General features: G+C 35.3%; 1 protein-coding gene across 4 annotated transcripts in view; it reads right to left on the bottom strand.

The window, feature by feature from the left end:
• The window catches only part of Cntn3 (contactin 3), a 397,003-nt gene that overhangs the window by 294,011 nt on the left and 81,543 nt on the right, over positions 1-21,449 (bottom strand). For all 4 annotated transcript variants that reach the window (XM_057765759.1, XM_057765776.1, XM_057765784.1 and 1 more), the window contains exon 2: positions 11,142-11,276. In XM_057765759.1, the coding sequence (XP_057621742.1) occupies positions 11,142-11,196 (55 nt within the window). In that variant the 5' untranslated portion in view covers positions 11,197-11,276. The remainder of the gene's footprint in view (positions 1-11,141; positions 11,277-21,449) is intronic.

Below are 21,449 nucleotides of genomic sequence, written 5' to 3'. Positions count from 1 at the left end.
TGCAAAGGCATATTCTTTGAAGTTATACATTCCAATAATGTAAGGCTCCAAAATCACAAGTCCCAACACATGATATCACTCTGTCTCTCTACTTGCAATCCTGAGAAGGTCTCACCTTTGGCCATCCTGCTGCTGGCTTGGGGAATTTACCAAGTTTTTGCTTAGTACTTCTTCATCTCTTTATGAGAGCACAGCAACTGATCTTCTTCATATTTAATTTCCAAATCTCACTTTAATTTGTCTCATGGATTATATTCACTATATAAAGACCCCCTCACCTGGATCCTTTGTCATGACCCAAGTCAATACTGATATTGATAGAGTTTTAGTCTTTGGGTGTAGACAGATCCCAGTTCCTGTCATTCAAATATGCTTTAACCACTTCAACACTATGAATGTCTTAAACAGTTCCAAATCCCTGTATCTTTCTGTGTCATTTATTTTCTGCTAATTGCTTCATTATCTTCTCCATTTCAAACTTAAAAGGCCCCCTTCAGCAATTTTCCCATTCATTTACAGGAACCATGCAACTGCTTGTCACACTTGTTCAGTTTTGACTTTCTCATTTTACTCCTCTTCAATGTTATCTTTTCATACCAACTGCCCATGGTTGGGCATTGTTGTACAGCTATTTCCTGAGAATAGAAACAATTCCTCCTTAAGGAGAAGGCTGGGTTCCTAAAACTCAGGAAGCTATCAAAACTTATAAGACTCTGGAGCCTAGAAATTTACATAATTCAGAAGGCCCCATTTTGAAGTTATATATGCAAAAAACACATGCTAAGAAGAGGAGACTTTCAGTGGAGCTGATTGCAAGTAAGAATCCAGATTTCTTGATCCCTACCCATGCTGGGCAGGCTTTTCAGTGATAAAGCTGCTTTTGAGTTATTCATGTTCTTTTAAGGAACCCTGAAAACTCAGAAGTTCACCAAGACAAACTTGGATGGAACTGTTTTTTGATCTGTCATCACTGCTCTAGGTGGGATAACTGGGAATTGTTCCATATGTCCCTAGTAGGAGTCCTGCAACAGGCATATAATTTACCACTCAGGTGATATATAACAGTACCCTTCAGAATCACTTATGTTTCTTTTTCTTCCACTTTAGCCTATTAATAGCCCATTGTAGCAAAATTTTTAGAGCAAAGCAAAAATGGTAACACATCAATATTTAGGCCTGACATCTTTCCTTTAGCCATACTACCAACTACAGCTTTGTTCATGACATAAAACAATGTGAATTCTTCTAATTAAAGAAAGGAAAACAATATCAAAGAAATTAATTTCATTATATATATATATAAAACTTCAAATGTGTAATCTTATTATTTAAATATGTAATCATTTTAAAGATTTTAATAATGCATGTTTTGTCCTTGTTAAAATAATACATCTCTGAAATTCAGGACGTATTTTACATTTATGGCAAATCTCAATTTGGTCTAACAACATTCCAAATTCTCTATGGGAACAGGATTAACTACCACAATAGCAAAAGAAGACTTCAAAGATTACTGCCTGGATTCAAAACCTGAGTTCCACTTAATAAGGGTGATAACCTTAGACAAAGTAATAATACATCTGCACCTCAGTTGCTGCCTATGAGCTAACGAGAAAATTATCAATCTCATAGGATTTTAGTTTTATTTAAGTTAGCACATTCATGGATAGACCTACAGCACATCAGTGTTAACTGAAATAATTCAGGCACAGAAAAACAAATAGCACATGATCTCACTTGTCTATTGAATTTCAAATAGCCATGCATGTAGAAGCAGAGAGTAGAACAGCAATTACCAGGGACAGAGGAATGCAGCTGAGTGAAAGAACCTCATACAGGCAGGAGGATACTTCTGGAGATCCTCTGCCCAGCATATTAAGTACAGCAGTATACCAAACAATTCACAAGATAGTTCTCAACAAATACGATGTGATAGATACATTAATAAGCTTTAAAATCATTTCATAATATATATGCATATTTATGACACACATTTAAACATGTAGAGTGGGGTATATAGCTCAATAGTAGAAGACTTCACTTGTATATGAAGGACCCAGATTCAAGTGTTAACAACATACAAACACAAAATAATTCCATGGCATAAATATATGCAACTTTATTTATCATTACAAATATTACTTTTATATTGAAACTCAGTAATGAGCTAATCAAAATCAACTGTTTGAGACAGGATTGCCACACATCAATCTTTAAATACACATCAGTTATTGTCTTGACTCTAACTGTTATTCTACGCTGGCCTTGTATAAATTTAAAAAAAGCAAGCCTATGTTATAATTTTCTCTAAACTTTAACTTTTCTGCATATTGTCTTAAATTATGTTCAGCTTTAGTATAATGATAATGCTTTAAGCTGTGAACTATTTGTCTTGTATATGTGTTTGTGTTTCTATTTAACATAGAGAATTCTATACTAAAATACTAGCATTTAAACACAGGATCTTGTGTATATATGCTTTAAAAGTACTGTAAACCACTTCCTTAGATTAATTCTTAGGCTCTAAATGCAAGTTTGAGTCCTCTAAGTATGTAAATTTTATGAAGTTCTTTGATGTGTCAAGACTCCCAGTTCCTCATTTGTAAAATAGGATTAAAAATAATGAAAGCGTAAGAGAATCAACTAAAGAATTAATGATGCAACTCGGAGGAATTTTTTAGCAATTTAGGATTTTTTTCTGATGCTTCAGAAACAGTAAGAGCTCAATAAAGGACGAGAGTAATTATTTGGAGCTCAAATAAATAACCAGAGTAATTATTTGGGGTCCAACTCAAATGGCATCTTCTCCCTTCCAAATCTTCATTTCTCCAAGTAACCAGTGAGACCACTCCCAGTACTCTGTATGTATTGCTTAACTGGAATCTTATATCATTGTTGCATTCCCTCTGTTGTTTACCTGAGCTTCCTTTCCTTCCTACACTGACTGTAGCCTGAGTCATCCTGGACTCCTCCACTTCACGTTATCATTACTATAACCTCCATAAAGCTAGTGCTTAGTATTCAGCCAAGATATCCTGGTTTGCAGCATGTTGGATACAAGGGAGAAAAAGAAAAGGAACAGAAAGCAGAGAGATAAGGAGTGAGGCTGGGGCAATACTAAAAAATTAGAGAGGACAAAGACCTGAATTCCCCCTCTGAAATGACAGAGATGAGTGAGAAAAGAGAAGAACAAGGACACAAAGTGACTGGCATCAATTCTGCCTTCTCTTTGAGGATACACTTGAAATACATTGCTTCAGAACAACAAAGGCTCACATGAACGCAGGCATGTGTGCGTTTATATGTGACTGGGTGTGTGCATTCATTCTCCTATACTTCATTATTCATAAGTTAAGCTACTGCACTTTAATGGGAACTCCCATCCATTTAGCTCTTCTAATAGGACTCAGTTCATGGAAAGGCATACTATACAGGGGACATTTTAAAACACTTTTGTGATGAGTACTTTAAGACAGCTTAACACTTAGGTAATAGAAATTAAATCAGTTGGAATGAGCACTTTATCTGGAAGACTTAGTGGACTAATTACGAGGTGCTTTTGAGACAATGGCTATGTTAAGAGGTAAACAGAAATGTGAGTTTTATTTAAATTATATGTTTGCTGAATCCTAATTATACTTCCAAAACATGTTTTTAAAGTTTACTTAATCTTTTCTTAGTCAACATCAAATGCAGAAAACTTCAATATGTTTGATTAATGACTAACGTTATGGGAACAAAATGTACCAATCATGCTTATATCTTTCACTGGTGCTCCCATGCCTATTTGTCTGGACTGTCAAGATTTAAATGAAATAAATAAAAAAATAATTCTAGAGGTCAGTTGCTGCTATCAAGAGGATGATATGAAATGGGTTTATCTGTAAATTACATGGAGGGTGATGGTACTGTGGGAATCTCACGATGGATGCCATGACAGGATGAATAAGCAATGATCAGGGCATCTCCATTTTACCAGTCTCAGTGCTATAAAGCTCTTTACACTGTTCACAGACAGAAGACATGAGAGCCAACTCTATGTAAAACAGCTTTCTTGAAGTATAACATCTAACACCAAAAAGAAAAAATCAGATAGTTCTAAATCTACATCGAGGTTAATTGTAGCCAAATAAATATCCTTAATCATTTCATAAGTGATGACAAGTGTGGTGTTATGAAAACTAATTGAAAAAACATATACTACAGCTATTCATGGGAGACCTTGAAGAGTTTGTTTTACTTTCCTATCATTATGAAATTACGGTCTATAGAGAAAACTAACAAAGCAAGTAAATAGCAGTGTGATAGCACTAAACACAATGGAGATCATGCTGGTGGAACAGAAAGTCATGTGTCAATGGATGGGAATAGTGTTGAAGAAATAAGACCACTGGCATAGACAAATAGAGAATTTACCACACAACCTATAATTGTGAATTTAGTTTACCATAACTAAATACGCAATGCTGAAATAAGCCTAAGTCTAATTCATATTAAACTTCATATTTGATTGTAAGATTGGTAATTTTTATTAAAATTACTTTTACAATGCCATCTACATTTCTTCCAAAGGAACAGTCTAATCTCAATGACAATAGGTTCAAAGGTCAAAGTAATGGCAATAGGTTCAAGGGTCAAAGCTTGATAAAATCATGACTGTCACTTTTTGGTGTTGGTAATATTTATTGTCTGTCATGTTCTGTGACAGTCTCCTCTGAGATTAAAACACTCCATCTTGCAGAGAAACTCCTTAAGCAGGTAGACAAGCAACTAAAAATAGCTTCAGGAACTCGGTAAACCACCATATACACTAGGTGCCACTCTGCCAAAGTAAATTGAAAAAGCTGAGAGTTAGAACCTCTTAAAGGGAAAACAAATTGAGCTTCACAGAAGACTCTCACAGGAGAAAAGCTGCAAAGACTCTGAGACCCTGACCAGCTGCCTGGAAGAAGAAACCAGCTGAGCTGCCTAGGAGAGCATTCCACCAACGGGGGTACCTGGAAAGGGTCCTGGCCACCCTGTTGAGCTGCCTTCAGTTTTCCCAGCTTTTGTGAGCACCACCATGCTGGAGTGGGCAGTATTCTTTCAACCATTTCTGCTCCTGTAAGTTACCCTTCACCCCTATTCCTGTAAGTAACCACTCCCACATATTCCTTTAAGTAATCATAACAAAACACATTGGTTCACCAATTGGACTTTGGTGGTATCTGTAATTTGATCTGTCATGGCTTCCCTATCTGGGGTGATTGGATGAATCTGTTTTTTTATATTCCCAAGAAAGATTTGTCACACAATACATGCTTAATCTTGTTGGAACCTGGATTGAGACTCTCCTAGGAGCAGATCATACTCTGGGTGTGTCTGTGAAGGCTGTTTCAGTCACCATGACATGATGTCTTGAACCTTGTGAATGGATTGACTCATTGGTGGATTCATAACATGACTCCATCATTGGAAGGAAATGGCACCCATTTGGAGGGAGTATGTCACTGAGCCACGTTCTATCTATGATCTACTCCTCCATTTCTTTCTTCCACTTCCCATCCATTAGAAAATATAAGATTTCCTGTCAAATGCTTTCACACTCATAAGCTCTGCATCACTACAAGCCTACAAATATGGAGTCCATCAACCATGTGCCAAACCTCTGAAACCAGGAACTGAAAGAAAATGTTCTATTCTTCAAATTTGATCTCAGTGAAAGAATGTCGCTAATAGAACCTTTATGCATTTTAAGCCAGCAGGGGGAACCACATGAGCAAGATGTCAGCAAGCAGCTATTTTGTCCTTGACCTGTCTTACCACATCTGCCATGTTAAGCTTTTCCTGAACTTAACTTTCAAAGTAACTGCAGAGCAGCTACCAGAGTAACTTAGATTTGATGATTATTTGCTAAGATCCATTGTGAAATATGACATGTTCCACACTGTATAAGCAAAAGTGGTCCCTGAACCAAGAAAATATTGTTGGGACAATCTCATTAGTTGATTAGATCAGGCCAGTCATTGGGATAAACAGAACAGGGCCATCTCAAGGACTTCATCATCATTGAAAACTAGAGTATGCATTGGAAATCCTACCAAAATATTTACTAAAAGAAATCCAACAACCTATTCTTGTAAAACTAATCCATTCCAGGATAAATAGCTACTCATTTTGACACATGATTCCTGGATGTTACTAAAGCAGTAGTAAAGGATGATTAACCAAATATTCACTATCATTCTATGAGAAGTTGGTAAAATAAAAATGCTTCCTAACTTTTATAGGAAACTGCAACTTTCTCTATCATGTTTTTAAATAGATGTCACAAATATTTTTCACTATCAATGGGCTGAACTATTTCCCTTTCCCTCAGAAAACTGACACTAAAACAATATAGAAAGCTATATGACAGGTTCAGACTTCCCACAGAGAATGATTAAAGACTTAACCATGTTTACCCGACAAGGACATGAAAACCTGGACTCATTTAATGAAATATGCAGTGTCTATTGTAAAACAAACCCAGTGGACATTTACTACTTTTTACGTAACATCACAAAGTCTCCAATATCTGACAATGGGATGGTGGCTGAGAATCTAATTAGCACTTGCTCCGTTTTGGAGGACCTGAGTTTGGTTCTTGGCACCAATATCAGGTGGCTGAAACGTGCCTATATAACTCCAGCTACACAGGGTCTGACACCTCTTCTGACCGCCTGAGACACCATCACATAGCTGCACAGCACCCATAAAAATATGTACAGACATATAATAAATAAAGGTAAAATTAAAAGTCTCTATTATCTTCGTTCATCTTGCTTCCTTCTGGTCATGTACATAATAAAACATCTGCATAAGGCCAGGCTCCTATTTCATATATGTATGGAGCTGCGCTGTACCAACACAATATAATGCAAGAGGCACATGTTTTAATTTTCTAATAAACATGTGAAGTAAACAATTCAGGAAGTAAATTTTCTAATAAACATTAAAATATAGCAATACTTTAACTTTGATATGACTAAATAGTGCTATTTTCACCAATCACGTGTAAGAAAACTGAGCTTAAAAGTTATGAGCTGTCTCTGGGAGCCTGGATGAATTGGATTCACTGAGACAGACAAGCTCAGGTTACTCATTTGTTATCCACCAGTAACTAATGGCTCCATACCAGATAGCAAATACCTGAGTCTCGAACAAGTAATTGCTACATTTTTTATGAGCATAAATGTTTGCCTGCTTATATGTACAAAGAGAATGTATGTGTCTAGCACCTGTAGGGACCAGAAGACGTCATTGGATCCCCTAAAGCTGGAATTACAGATGATTATGTCACCATTTGATGCTGAGACCTGAACAAAGGCCCTCTACAACTTAACAACTGGGCCAGCTTTCCAGTCATTATAATTAAACAGTTAATGTTTAGGCATTTAAGGTGTAGAAAAATGCTTTCTTTGAGTTCTTAATGATTCTTAGCCAATGGCCTTTATTCCACAAAGAAACAATTCAGGAAGTAAACTCATCTTTTGATTTTTGGGAATAAATAGAAGTTTTGAGGTAATCACACTGACCGGAAAAATAACTTAGACTGAAGCCTACAGACTATTTCAGTTCCCTCAACTAGGAATAAGTAGTGTCATCCCCACCATCTGGATTCAGTTAACATGCTTCCACTCTTTAATATCAATCATATTAATTTTTGTGGCATTATTCTTATTCTACCCCTAACAATGTTCCTTCCTTTTCTGGCTTCCTGTCAGAATCCTCAGAATAAAAATGTTCTTGTTCTGTTTCCTTGCTCTGCTCTACCTAAATCTGTCTCATCTTTTGTGATGGTTAGTGTTAAATGTCAACTTGTCAAAACAAAGGAGAAAAAGAGGAAGAAAAACACGGAAAATAATGGCTAACAAAAGGCTTCCTGGGAAAAGATTAAGAAACGCGAACTACACAGCACTAGTTGCACAGACTGTACATCTTTTGTTAAACAGGGCTAAAGGAATTCAGCCTCTGTGATAAATATAAAAAGTGAATCGTAATTTATTTCAAAATATCCAAAACACCCAAATTGTCATGCTCAGGAACTAATCTTATCAGTTTTACTGATACAATAAGAATACTGATATTCAGTATATAAAGAATACCCTGCTTTTAATATTTTTAGAAGACAAAAACGAGTAAAATTATTCCCTCTAGTATAAACATGAAGATTAGCAATTCTGTAAAGCAGTATGTTATATAGAGTATCTTGCACACACACAAAAATTAGCTCTCCCTTGAACATTCTACTGCTTTTAGATACTGATCTATAAATTCACACTGTTAACTTCCATAAAGGTACTTTCACATTTTAGGATTATATACACTTCCTTTCTCTGTAAATTACTGTGTGGAAAACAAGAAGAAAAAAAAATTTGGACATATGCACATTGCAATTTTTATGTCAAGTAGAAAAAACATTTTATATGGAATAGAATAAGATTTTAAACTTTTGAAATATTGTCCCATTTTCCTTAACTATACAACACTTCCATTTTCTCAGTGTGGCTTTTTTTTTGTCACTTGTGAAATTTCAAGGTGACTTTTACAGAAGTTACCGTCTTGAAGGATAAACCTGATGACGTGATTTGCCACTTTACTCTTCTACAAAACCAAGGAAATTAAAAAAAAATATTTTACTTTGCAATGCCTGTATTGATCTTTCTCTAAAGTACCTTTCACAAATCTGAAATCTGAAAGTGTTGAAAACTTTTTGCTTCAGTATTAGAAACTGTTTTACAAATGTAATGAAGTATGTTTTTTTTTGAAAAAAAATTCCGCCTCCTTCCCGCCTCCCATTTCCCTCCTCCTCTCCCCAGTCCTCTCCCTCTCCTCCCACTCATCTCCCCCTCCCCCCACTCCTTTCCCCCTCCCTCTCCAAATGGGGAGAGAAAAGTGAGAAGGGGAGGATGGGGGCAGCTTGGGGGAGTGGGATGGTTGGGATAAAGGTAGGGTGGATATGGGAGCAGGGAAGTATATACCCTATTAAGGGAGCCATCTTAGGGTTGGCAAGAGACTTGACTCTAGAGGGGCTCCCAGGTGTCCAGGGAGATGTCCCCAGTTAGTTCCTTGGGCAGCTGAGGAGAGGGAAACTGAAACGGCCCTATCCTATAGCCATACTGATGAATATCTTGTATATCACCATAGAACCTTCATCTGGTGATGGATGGAGATAGAGACAGAGACCCACATTGGAGCACTGGACTGAGCTCCCAAGGTCCAAATGAGGAGCAGAAGGAGGAAGAATATGAGCAAGGAAGTCAGGACTGTGAGGGGTGCACCCACCCACTGAGACAGTGGGGCTGATCTATTGGGAGCTCACCAAGGCCAGCTGGACTGGGACTGAAAAAGCATGGGGTAATTAAGTATGTTAATAAAAACATAAAAAACTGGGGGGGGTCATTAATTCACAAAGTTGAAACCTTCTAATACAAGATTGATGGTGAATTTTTACACTTTATCATTTAAATATTTGAAAAACATTTGAATTTTTGTGCAAGAGCCCAGATATCTATCTATTCTAATATCTCTATTCATGTAAATTCTATGTTTTACTGAACATTCCAATCTGCTTCATTCATTAGAAAAGAATATAGGCTACGTTTGTCAAGCTTCAGGTTTAATAAAGAAAAAGTGCTTCTAGGACCTAGAAGATGGGGGATGATTTGTTTTCATAGCGAGAAATGATTTTATGGATCATAGAAAGAAAATAAACAATGAGTAAAGGGGAAAAATGCCTACACACAGGCAAACAGACAAAACATACATGACCCTATGGTACAACAACCAAATCACATGGGTAACATGCTCCTATTTACCATACATACTCATCCTTGTTTTATAATAAAAAGAAAGAAAAACAAAAAAACATGTTCTGTATTTCATAGTATATATATACTTCATTTAAAAATTTATTTCCTTTCAAACTCCTCAAAATGAACAAAATGAAAGAGTATCAAATGAATTAAAATATTTATAAAAATATGAAACATTTTTCTTTTGTCTAGTTTATGCAAAAATTGCTTAAACTGTAACAAAATGTCTCAAGTATATATAAAAAGAACAATTTTAAAGATTTCATAGGAAAATAACATAATATTTAAAAAGCATATATCCTCTCACATGACTCTACCCCTAAATATAGACACAGGCAACTCTAAGACGTTGAGAGAAGAATTAGTTCTCCTCCAAAATAAGGCCTCTAATTGGCTACCCAATACCAAGGTGTCATCCCTGAAGTCAGATATAAAAAATCACCACTAACTGAACTTGGAAGGTAGTATGTGTGTATGCATAGATGCATACTCACATATAAATGCATATATAGAGAGATATGCATATATATATAAAATATTCAAAGAAAGGAGGGTCATAGATTTGAAGAGGATGTGGGTGGACAGATGGAGGACTTGTAATGAGGAATGAGAAGGGGAGAAATAATATAATTATATTTTAATTAAAAAATATAATGAAAAAAAATATATAATTACATAACTACTCCCCTTCCCTTTTCCCCCTCTAAAACTTCTCTGCCCACCCTAGCTTCTTCTTTTCCATTATTTATTTTTACATGTGTATATGTACTAATAAATTTATAAATACATATGATAATAAATACATAAATATAAAATTTAAAAAGTGAATTTTCCTTATACAAGGGAGTGCCTCATTTTCAAATTCTTCATAAAAACAAATGCATATAAGTGAATGTTCTCAAATTTAGGTTGTAATATTGAAAACTCTTCTGAAATTCAGCAATATAATTTTAATATTAGGTGATGTTACAGTTTCTATGAAAATATATTGACTCATAAATATTAGGTAGAAGAACCATGAGAAAACAGTTATCAGAATTAAGAATGAGATTATTCTGAAAAAAATCTGTTTGTCTTTAACACTGGTGCAATTTCACCTCAATATTTAAAAAAAATTTAAGAATAAGCAAGCATAGACATGCAAGCCTACAGTCCCAGTACTTGGGAGATGAAGGCAGGATATTCTGAATCAAAATATGGAGTTGCAGTCAGTCTAGGCTACATGAGACTCTTTCAAAAATAAACTCAAAGAATTTAAACACATGACTTCAAGAATAATTCATACAAAATATAGCTTATTGTTACCTGCCAGGCAGCCAATGAACGATAGCAGGATCAACTGTTTCCATGACAACATCATCTTTAATTGCCAAAAGCAAGAGTAACTCTTGTCTAGTCTCTGATGAATAGAATGCTTTGTCTTCAGGTAAATCCTTTATTCTGCAAAATATATGTAAAAGAATTTAGACTTTAAAAACCCAGTTCCTCTTAAGGAGAGATTTTTCTTATTTCCTTTAAACCTTGTGTCATTCACAAAAATTCACATCCTTAGATAAAATAAATCTTTTTTCTCTTATTCAAAATGAAGAATGCTTGAAATGCCAGCATTTAAACACAATATGTAAATGACATGTAGATGCAAGAAACTCACCATTGATAAAATATTAACTATTAACACACTAAATTTTTAAACTTTAGTTAGATAATTGCAGCAAATAAAACATTACCCTGAATTTCAATTTCTTTGGTTTTATCTTATGGTAATATTTTAGTAAGACTAAAGAAAATAAAGAAGCAGATATATTCGAGCAAGGATTGTCTCAATTTCTAAATCCATAAGTAGTCATACAAATAAACACAAAGTATTGTCAAAGTCCATTTCAAAGTAAATTTTTGTTGTCAGAGACAAGATAGAAAGGTCCCTCATTATATGTGTGTAAATTATACATGTATAATACACAAACATTATATATATATATATGTTTGTCACAAAACATATGGAAAAAGCTAATTAGGCAGATTGTTCAGTCAGAGAATTTTGTACACTCTACCAACCACACTTTGGCCTTCTTGAACCTTCTTAAACTAGGATGTACTTGTGGAGAAGTAATTATCTGAAAGCCCTGTATTAATTTTGAGTGGCCCTGTGAAACTAAGATGCCTGCTTAATGATTAATACGTAATATACCCATGCCTAAAATCAGACAACTTTCTACCAAGTAATGCAGATATTCAGCTTTTCCAAAGCAACAGAAGGGATTGGTGTAGGATGTCCTTCTGTCTATGTGTTGCTTTCATTGGTTGAATAGAGTAACTGCCTTGGCCTTTTGATAGGGCAGAACTTAAGAAGGCAGAGTTGAAAGAACGGAATTCTAAGAGAAAGAAAGCAGAGTAAGAGAGAGAACCGCCATGGAGCTGCCAGAATCAGACATGCTAAATCTTTCCCGGTAAACCACGACCTCATGGTGAACACAGATTATTAAAAATAAATCAAGATGTGAGAGTTAGCCAATAAGAGGCTAGAGATAATGGGCCACGCATTGATTTAATTAATACAATTTCTGTGTGGTTATTTCGGGGCTAAGCTAGTCAGTTGGCCAAGACAAACCAAGAGACCCTCGCCCTTCTACAACAAGGGATAGCTTTAGAGTCTGTCAGTTTAACTAAGTGAATAACTTGGATGTTGCTACCACTGGCTGGGTTAATTTAGCTGTCACTGGGTCAGAGAAACAAAGCCTAGGTTCTTTTGTACAGCATCTCTCAATAATTTGTTTCTGAGGTATAGGTCACATAATCAGATACTATGTTCCAAATTATAATTGTGTCAAAAGAGAAAATGTCAGAAATTGCATTGTGGAATGAATGCATTAAACCAGCCCTTCATATATGTCCACTGATGTGTATCTGTATAGTAAATGTTTTGGGGGGTAGAATTAAGAGATATAATTATACCCAGATTTCCAGAATTGTGGACACTAATCTTCTGTATATCAGGAATCTTGATCAAGTAGAAATGTAACTGAGAACAGCTCTTCTAGATCTAGATTGGAAAATTCATCATGTGGCCTTGATTTTGTCTCACTACCAACCCCTTATTACTAATTGCAGATACCTTTTGTTTGAGATTGACCCTAATGTAAACATTGCACAATGAATTCAAGAGAAAGTTCTTTACTTGGAAGGTAAAAGGTGAAAACCATTCAGAGGTGGTGAGGAGAAAGAGGGAAGGAAAGGCATCTAACACTGTAGTAGGCCTCCTCTACACTATTAGGAGCAACTTCATTTTATCCCATCAGGAAACCATGAAATTCAGCCTGCAATGGATGAATATTTGCCTAAAAGACATCTAAAATTTTCATCCACTGAGGGACAAAGGCACCAAGGTTCTTACATATGTTCAATCTCACTGTGGTCACATGAGTACTGCTTTCTAAGACTACAAGTTACGTGGCACTTTTGAGAATTCTCAAAATGCTAAAAATAAATCCACCATATGACAGAGCTATACTACTCCTTGGCATACACTGAAAGGACTCAACGTCCTGCTCCACTGATACTTGCTCAGCCATGCTCATTGCCTCTCTATTTACAAGGAAATGGAAAAACCTAAATATCCTTCAACCAACATGTAAGGATTGGGTGATAGACATAAATACTCGATATGAGAGAATTCACTCTTGCACTGCAAAACTAGTCAACTACCCTTTTCTGGATAGACCATAGACCCTGAGAAGAAAACCTTCCAATGCCATTTTTGTAAATCAATGTAATTTGTAACTTATCTTTATCCCTACAGGTAAGTGTAGCTCTTACCCATCATCAAAGAAGCTTTATTTTTATTTTTGAAAAGATGGAGACTATTACATACATCCAAAGTTGTTGAGAATGCAGAGAGTAAATGATTATGGAGTGATCTGATACATCTTCAATGCAACTCCTATACCCAAGGCTCAGGGAAAAATCAAAGAAGTGGGGGTTTAGAAGGACTTTAAGAGTCAGAAAATCATCAAAGATAGTTTCTTCTATATATGACAATGAAGTTAAATCCATAAAGTCTCAAAAATAATGTTGTCTGAATATGATCAGAATAAATGCATCACCAGTAAAAAGGTGGTATTCATATGATCCCACCCCTAGATGAAGAGCTACAGATAGTCAATGACTGCTTAGAAAGGGGAATTGGTCTCCTAGGAGAACAACATAGACGATGTCCAGCTTTAAGAGCTTAGTCCTGGACATATATACAAATGAGCAAAGCAAATGGCTTTATATATATATATCACACATATATATCACACATATATGCACATATGTAGAGACATGCAGCAAAAATGATAAGAGACGGTGTGAATTTTGGAGGCTTATGGGAGAAGATGGAACAGGAGAGAGGAAGACAAGAATTATGTAATCTCATGTAGATACAGTACTTATGTAGGAGGGTCTCTAAACAATTACTAACAAAAGATGAAAGCCCTTTGAAAATTCAGTGCAATTTTAACAAGGAGTGATATAATTAGATTTTTAACAAACATTTAAACCATAAATATTATGAGTTTTATTTATCTTCATAGGTTAAAAACACAGTTTCATTATTTCAGTTTTAATCTTGCCGACAAATTCATAGAAATGAGAAACTAGACAAACTTTAGGACCTAAGAGAAAAGATGGGTTGGTACGTACATACACGAATATTATATATTTAATACATACATATATATATATATATATATATATATATCTTGGCAGTTTTCATCTCACTCTGTAACTCTGGAAGATACTTTTTAAATTAAGTTGCTTATCTTTAACCATCTTTTTTTAAAAAAATTTGGGCCGCTGACTTTATAAATAATGAAGGCAATTAATAAAAATCACGACTTGAGCTTGCAAATTGTCACGTATTGTCATGGAGAGGAGAGACACAGTACAGCTCATCCCAGTTCTGAAATCATAAAGCTAAAATAAATACAAAAGAAGGTACTGAGGCAAGACAAGTACAAATAAAAATGTCATCTGCTACAATAAGAGTAGTCTACTTTTCACAGGAATCTTTTAAAACAAAGCTGAAAAAAAAGATCCCCTTCAATGTTTTTCATGCTAACAGACATTTGCATTGGGAGAATAAAGCTTAATATATTAACAACATATGCCCCATACGGTCTTTAAATAGCACCCAAACTTAATACACATTGACAAATGTAATTGTTAATGTCAGCTGAACTAAAAAATGCTATACCTTGGACTTAGAACAAAAATACTCTAAATAGTTATTTCTGGTTGAGCTAAAAGGAGAAAGAGACATTCGTGGCTTTTGTCATCCACTTTGCAAAATTGCTACTAAGACTGTGAATCATGAAATATTGATGTATATTATTTCAAATGTATACAGACAGTTTTGAATGTTGCCTTGGAAAATTCTCAGGGTTCAGCTTGAGATAAAAACAGTGAGATTTTGTTTGTATGTATTACAGTAATAAATACCTCACATCTTTAGGTGCAAAGATAAAATAATTAACAGCAATTTTGAGTAAAAGAACTACATATCATCACCTCTCACACTCACAAATTGTTAACTTCAATATTCCAGACTTAAAGTGCATTGGTATGTTGCTACAAACTCCTCTCTCTCTCTCTCTCTCTCTCTCTCTCTCTCTCTCTCTCTCTCTCCCTCCTTTTCCTCCCCTCTTGCTTTGGGAACATGGGCGTGCACACACACACACACACACATTTTTAAGAAGGCTTGAGGCATTTATTACAGTAAAATATATAGCCATTAATTTTTAAAAGACTGATTACTATGAGAATTAGTTGCTCTGGAATGTATATCATTTCCCTCTCCTGGAAATTAACTATAGAATCATGGATCAACTACTAATGACTTCACTTTCTTGAGGAAATTGATGATGATGAAGGTGATGATGATGATGATAATGTAATGCCAGATTGAAAAACCAGTTTGAATCTACTTTGCTTTCAATCATCATGACCAACACCATCAATATCATTATCCACTCATTCATTCATAATCTGTACATCTTCCAGAGATATAGTTTGGCACCTCTGCATATTAACTGACTTTTTCCTGCTCAAACCCCTCTGGTTAATAAGAGGACAGGAACAAAAGCTCTGAGCTACAAGTTCAAGGTCCCTCATAGCTTCCTTCATGATCCTGCAGTTTGGAAACCAGAATGTTCCCGTTTTGATGTGAACTTTGACACCATCAGTATTTAAAGCAGCAGAGATCATAACTAAGGCAAATGACAATGGAAGTCATCTTCTGCTATAGAGGATATCTATGTCAACTCAGCTTCCATCCTTTGCCATTTGTTAAAAGATATGGGCCTCTCATGAACTAGATTTCAATCTGCATAAAATGTGATATACAACTTTTTATGCTAGTATTCCCATTTTGGCACCAGTCATATCTATTTCCACTACCAGACCAGTGGTTCTAAACCTTTCTAATGTTGAGACCTTTAATTTTAGTTCCTCATGTTGTGGTGTCTCCAACTACAAAATTATTTGCATTGCAACTTTATAAATATAATTTTTTCTACTTCCATTAATTTTAATGTAAATATCTGACATGCAGAGTATCTAAAATATGACCCATGTGAAAGGGTCCTTTAATGCCTCCAAGGGTTCATAATCCATAAATTGAGAACCACAATATGAATACAAAATGAACCTCAGCTAAATTTGCTTTCTGGGTTCTTTAAACTAATTTGTTACACAGACATAATATTTATGTATCTATGCATTCATGGTACATTTTCTGCATATTCAGAAATTTATTTCTTTTTCAGATAGAAATTAATATAAACTGAAAAAGAAAAAGAAAAATAGAAATTTTGTAAAATTGTAGCAAATCTGAATTATGCCATTTATTCAAAGCAAATTTTTATTAAAACAGAAAAAAATTTCTGAGAAGTCTAGTGCCAAGAGCTTTACAATCGAATTATGAATTGGCTTAACAGCCTATGAGGCATATCATTGTTAGTCTATTACTGTTTACTTTTGGTCTTTCCAGCAGTACCTATGCATATACACTAGCAAAGAGAATTACCTGTCACTCCATGTAGACTGGTCAGTGCGTCAGTTATAAAACAAAATACATTGTCTGGATACTCTGAATTGCCTTGCATTTATTTCAGAACCTTTTATACTTTGTCCTCAATTTAGCATGCTCAGCCCTCGCAAAACCAATGTCAATAATAAATGTTAGGGGGAAAATTACAAAAACAATTTTTTTCAATGGGTTCCAGCAGTTTCATTCAAGTGTAAGCTGAAAGAGAAGACACATCTGTCAAATTTTGCCAATCTGTGACCAGTTTCAAAATATGAGCTGGAATGACAATGTCTCATGTGTCCACTTGACAATTTTATTTCAATTTTTCTGCTTTGCTTCAACTCACTTGACCATTTCTAGGGCATGCTGCCTGAACCACAGGGACATCCTATTTTGACATGTGACTGTGATCCTAGCTGTATGTTTCAAGACAAGACTTTTGTTTTTAAGCAAATCAAATTTCAATAAAATTTGAAGAGTTTCTAAATAATTCTGCATCCTTCAAAAACAAAAACACTAATGTGCCTCCAAGAGAGCCAAATTTAAGGGACTCTCGGGAATTTTTAGAAAAGGATCCATTTTTCTTTAAAAGAACCTTGGCACAAACAGATTTTTAAGGACTCACTACTATATTTAATGATGGAAGGAAGATAAAAGAAAATTCAATAATGTATTCTTTACATTCATTTTTCAAATTGAATACTAGCATGATGTACCTGTCAATTTCCAAAATTATTAATGTGCCCTGTGGAAGCTTGATAAAGTTCTGAGTGGATGTATTTTGTTGATGTGTGCATGACCATGTCAAGGATTCCAAAGGTACAGACCCAAGGGAATGACAAGCCTTCCCTCGTCAAGTAGAGATGTTACCAGTGTTTACAGAAAGTACCAACCACAGCTTTCTTCTCTTAGGTAACTACAGACTAAAACTGCTCCCCTACGAGATCCCCAATCAGATTAGCTAATGTGCCTCCTCCTTCAGCTGTATAAAACAAATATATTGCATTCCCAAGCTGCTGGAACATGGCCATTAGATTGGACAGCCCATCTAACCCCAGATATTCTGTACTTGGATTGGATGTTTATTCCCTGTTGCCTGAGGCCGATTAATCCAATAGCTATGCAGGTTATATTGATTTGCTTCTTTCTCCCTTGGTCAACGAGAACTACCCCATACCTCATTCCATAATAATGAAAACAATATACCTTTACCACTCTGCACAGTATTTCCTACTGTCTTGTGCTGACTTAGAATGTAAAAAGAAAAAAAAATACCTTGATAAAGAAATGTGATAGAAATGGCTATCTACAGAGGCAGTTCTCACAATGTCAGGAAGGAACTGAGGAGGAATGTAGTAACCATTGGCTTCTGTGGAGTGCTTGTTGGCAGGCATGGTTCTAAGTGCTTACATTGGACTTCACTTCATCCTCATGACAATCTATGGTGTTTACTCCTTTGTCAACCTCATTTTTCAGAAAAAGAAATAAAGAGACAATTGGGTTAATAAACTTGTCCAAGAGAAACAAAAATTAAGAAGCTCTGGAGTTATAACAATTTTTGTCAGATTATAGGTGTCAAATGGAAAACTCAAACAACAAGAAAATTAGACAATACCAAAGTATAATCTGATTATTTGATATACTAGACTAATATATGAATTGATGCAACTGGTCATTAGAAATAGTCATATTAGTATCATTTCTTTAGTCTGTCAGTTGTTCTGTTCCAGAAAGAGAGTTAGACTCTTTATGTATATAAATGGCTTTGAAGATTATTTTTAAGAATTTGACAATAACATATCATTCCTATACCAGATATAAATTTAAAACCATGCAACAATCCTGTTCTAGATTTAACCAAAACTTCTCAGAGACCTACCAGGTTACAAATGTAGTGGCAATAGTGCATGTATTAAGTGTATTATTCTTATCTACAAGAATAAAAAGTATGGCCATGTACATTTAAATATGCACAAGATATTCCTGAAAGACCCTGGCGGAAGGAATTTTCCCTGCAGAAAACATTGTGCTTGATCATTTTAATGCTTTTATTGAAAATATGCTATCAGTCAAGCATTATCAGACGTTTATTGTGTGAGCCTACAGTTGTTTCATCTGGTAACAGGAAAGAAACAAGAGGGATGTCATATAAAGAACTGTGTGGCAGACCAGAGTTTAATGAATATAAAGCCTGATGCAGTCCAGAGTATAAAGTGTGGATAAATGAATAAGATGTCTAAGGAATACTGTTAGTTGAGCAGTGCCTACCACTTGCAGATTATGTCACAGGAGCAAAAGTGGCAGAGTGACATGATCTGCAAGCAAGTGATAAAAACCATCCAAAGAATTAGAATCACAAGGCTCAAGTTGGAATAGGGGGATAGATGGTCAATGGGCATGGAGGTTCATCAGGGGAAGAATACTTACCTAGAGTGAAGAATGCCATGCGTTCCTAGCAACACACACACATAGACACACACACACACACACACACAACAATGGTTATACAAAGGAAAAGCAGATGGTGGGATAGAGACATTTTCAGATGTCCTGGTTAGCATCTTGCTGGAGAACTTCCAGGCTAGTCTCTGGCTCCTTATGTGCCTCCAAGACGTGAGGAGGGCCAGGTCACAGAAATGTCAATAACTGGCCAGGCAAGCCCTCATCATGCACTACTGCATCCTGTGGTTGTGTTTTATGTTCATGGTTAAATTTAGAAGCTACAGTGTGATTTTATGGAGTTACTCCACTTGGAAGAGTTCTAAACACCAGTGGCTCCCTTTCCATTTATCTCCCTCTATGCCTGTCCTGCTCAGTTGGCCAGCTCACACTAAATGCTCTCCAAGCTCTCACACACATTTAACAACACTAGTAATTCAATATGGCTCTGATACAGCACTTAAGAGTATTTCTCAGCCCTCGGATATTCAAAGGACAGAATAGGAACAGTAGGTTCAGAATCGACGACAATGGTAAATGAGAAGTATTAAAGGAGTTCAGGACAGGACTCTAAGTGCGGGTGCAAACATTAGCACAAGCATATCATGAAAAATGGAGAGTCATCCTTTATGTTATATGTGTTAGTTTGTGGTCTTACTTTATATTCATGAAAATGGGCACATCGTAGCTGCTTTTTGGCTAATATTTAAAGAATCTTATAATAAAATAAATGGTATAAAATATTGCATACTTGTTTTTAAAAAGCAAAGGTCTTTTCACTTTTTTGGTAAAGTAAAATTAGAATATAAAGAAATGCATAACTTAATGAATTATTCTGAGACAAACCCCTTCTAGCAGGCCCTCATCTTATCAGATATCCCTTCCCTACAATCGCACATCCCATGCTGAGAATGGCTTTCCTGACAAGGAGCTTCCCAGTTATTACTGTACAAACTGCAAATTTGGTAGCTTTGGACATTTTTTATATTAATTTTTGTAGAAAATATAAAGTAGGATATAAGCTATCAAAAATACTGAATTTAATAATGGCTAGAGGTGCTTTGTCTACATGTATAAATAGTGGAGTCTTAACATATTTACTATTACTGTAAGTACTCATCACAAATAATTTTCAAAATGTTTGAGACAAAATGACATACAGTTAAATGTGTTGTGTTTATCTATATAAACACAACATATATGCATATACAACATATATGCATATATACACATATGCATATACAATTATATATGCATAGACAATGTTTACAAAAATTTAATCCCCTTTTCCTCAATATTCCATCTATAAAATATTAATGTAAGTATTATGAAAGTAGTTTATTGTAAGAATTAAGATTGTGATTATATGTGAAGCTAACTCCCTGGTTTTCAATTATGATTGTTACTTCTCCAATTTCCAAAAATCTTAATGTAATTGGTACTTTGGCTCGGCAGAAAGTCTTAAATAATGAATGTACTCAAATATGGTTCTCTAACTCACTTTAAAGAGAATAACAGCTCTCTACTGCTTACATCATAAAAAGGAGAAGAAAAAACCAACAACACTTGTACTTGTTTAGCTTAGATGTGTTTTTGTCAAGTTGCTTTATCACAGTGAATGAAGTGATTTTGACACCTTTGGAAATGCTAATCATGACTATGAATAGTTATCTGCTTAGGATTCACACCTATTAGGGGCTGTATCTAGGTGTGTAAAACATTCACTCTATCAACATAGAAGTGTAAATCTAAATTGGGGCAAACTGTGAACTCAGCTTGAATTTATACCTACATTCTCAATTCCAGCAGACAGGGAAGCCCAGCAAAGCCTCAACTTCCACCTCCTTCACATAAATAAGAAATTATTCGGTTGAGTACACCAGGCCAGAATGAACATAGAATCTGCGGATGGCAATAGTACATACACAGACAGACAGACAGACAGACACACACACACACACACACACACACTCACAAAACTCAGGCCTGCTCAGCAATCTGGTATAGATAGAAGACCCTGTATTTTTCAAGTTTTCTATGAGAGTTAACCAGTTTTTAATTCCTAGCAAGTAACTATTTCAAACACCAACTTAAAATATCCCTATCAA

This window comes from Chionomys nivalis, chromosome 1, assembly GCF_950005125.1.
Source record: "Chionomys nivalis chromosome 1, mChiNiv1.1, whole genome shotgun sequence".
NCBI classification, from domain to species: domain Eukaryota; kingdom Metazoa; phylum Chordata; class Mammalia; order Rodentia; family Cricetidae; genus Chionomys; species Chionomys nivalis.
Note: the sequence above shows the minus strand (reverse complement) of the source record. Positions and strands in the feature narration are given on the sequence as shown.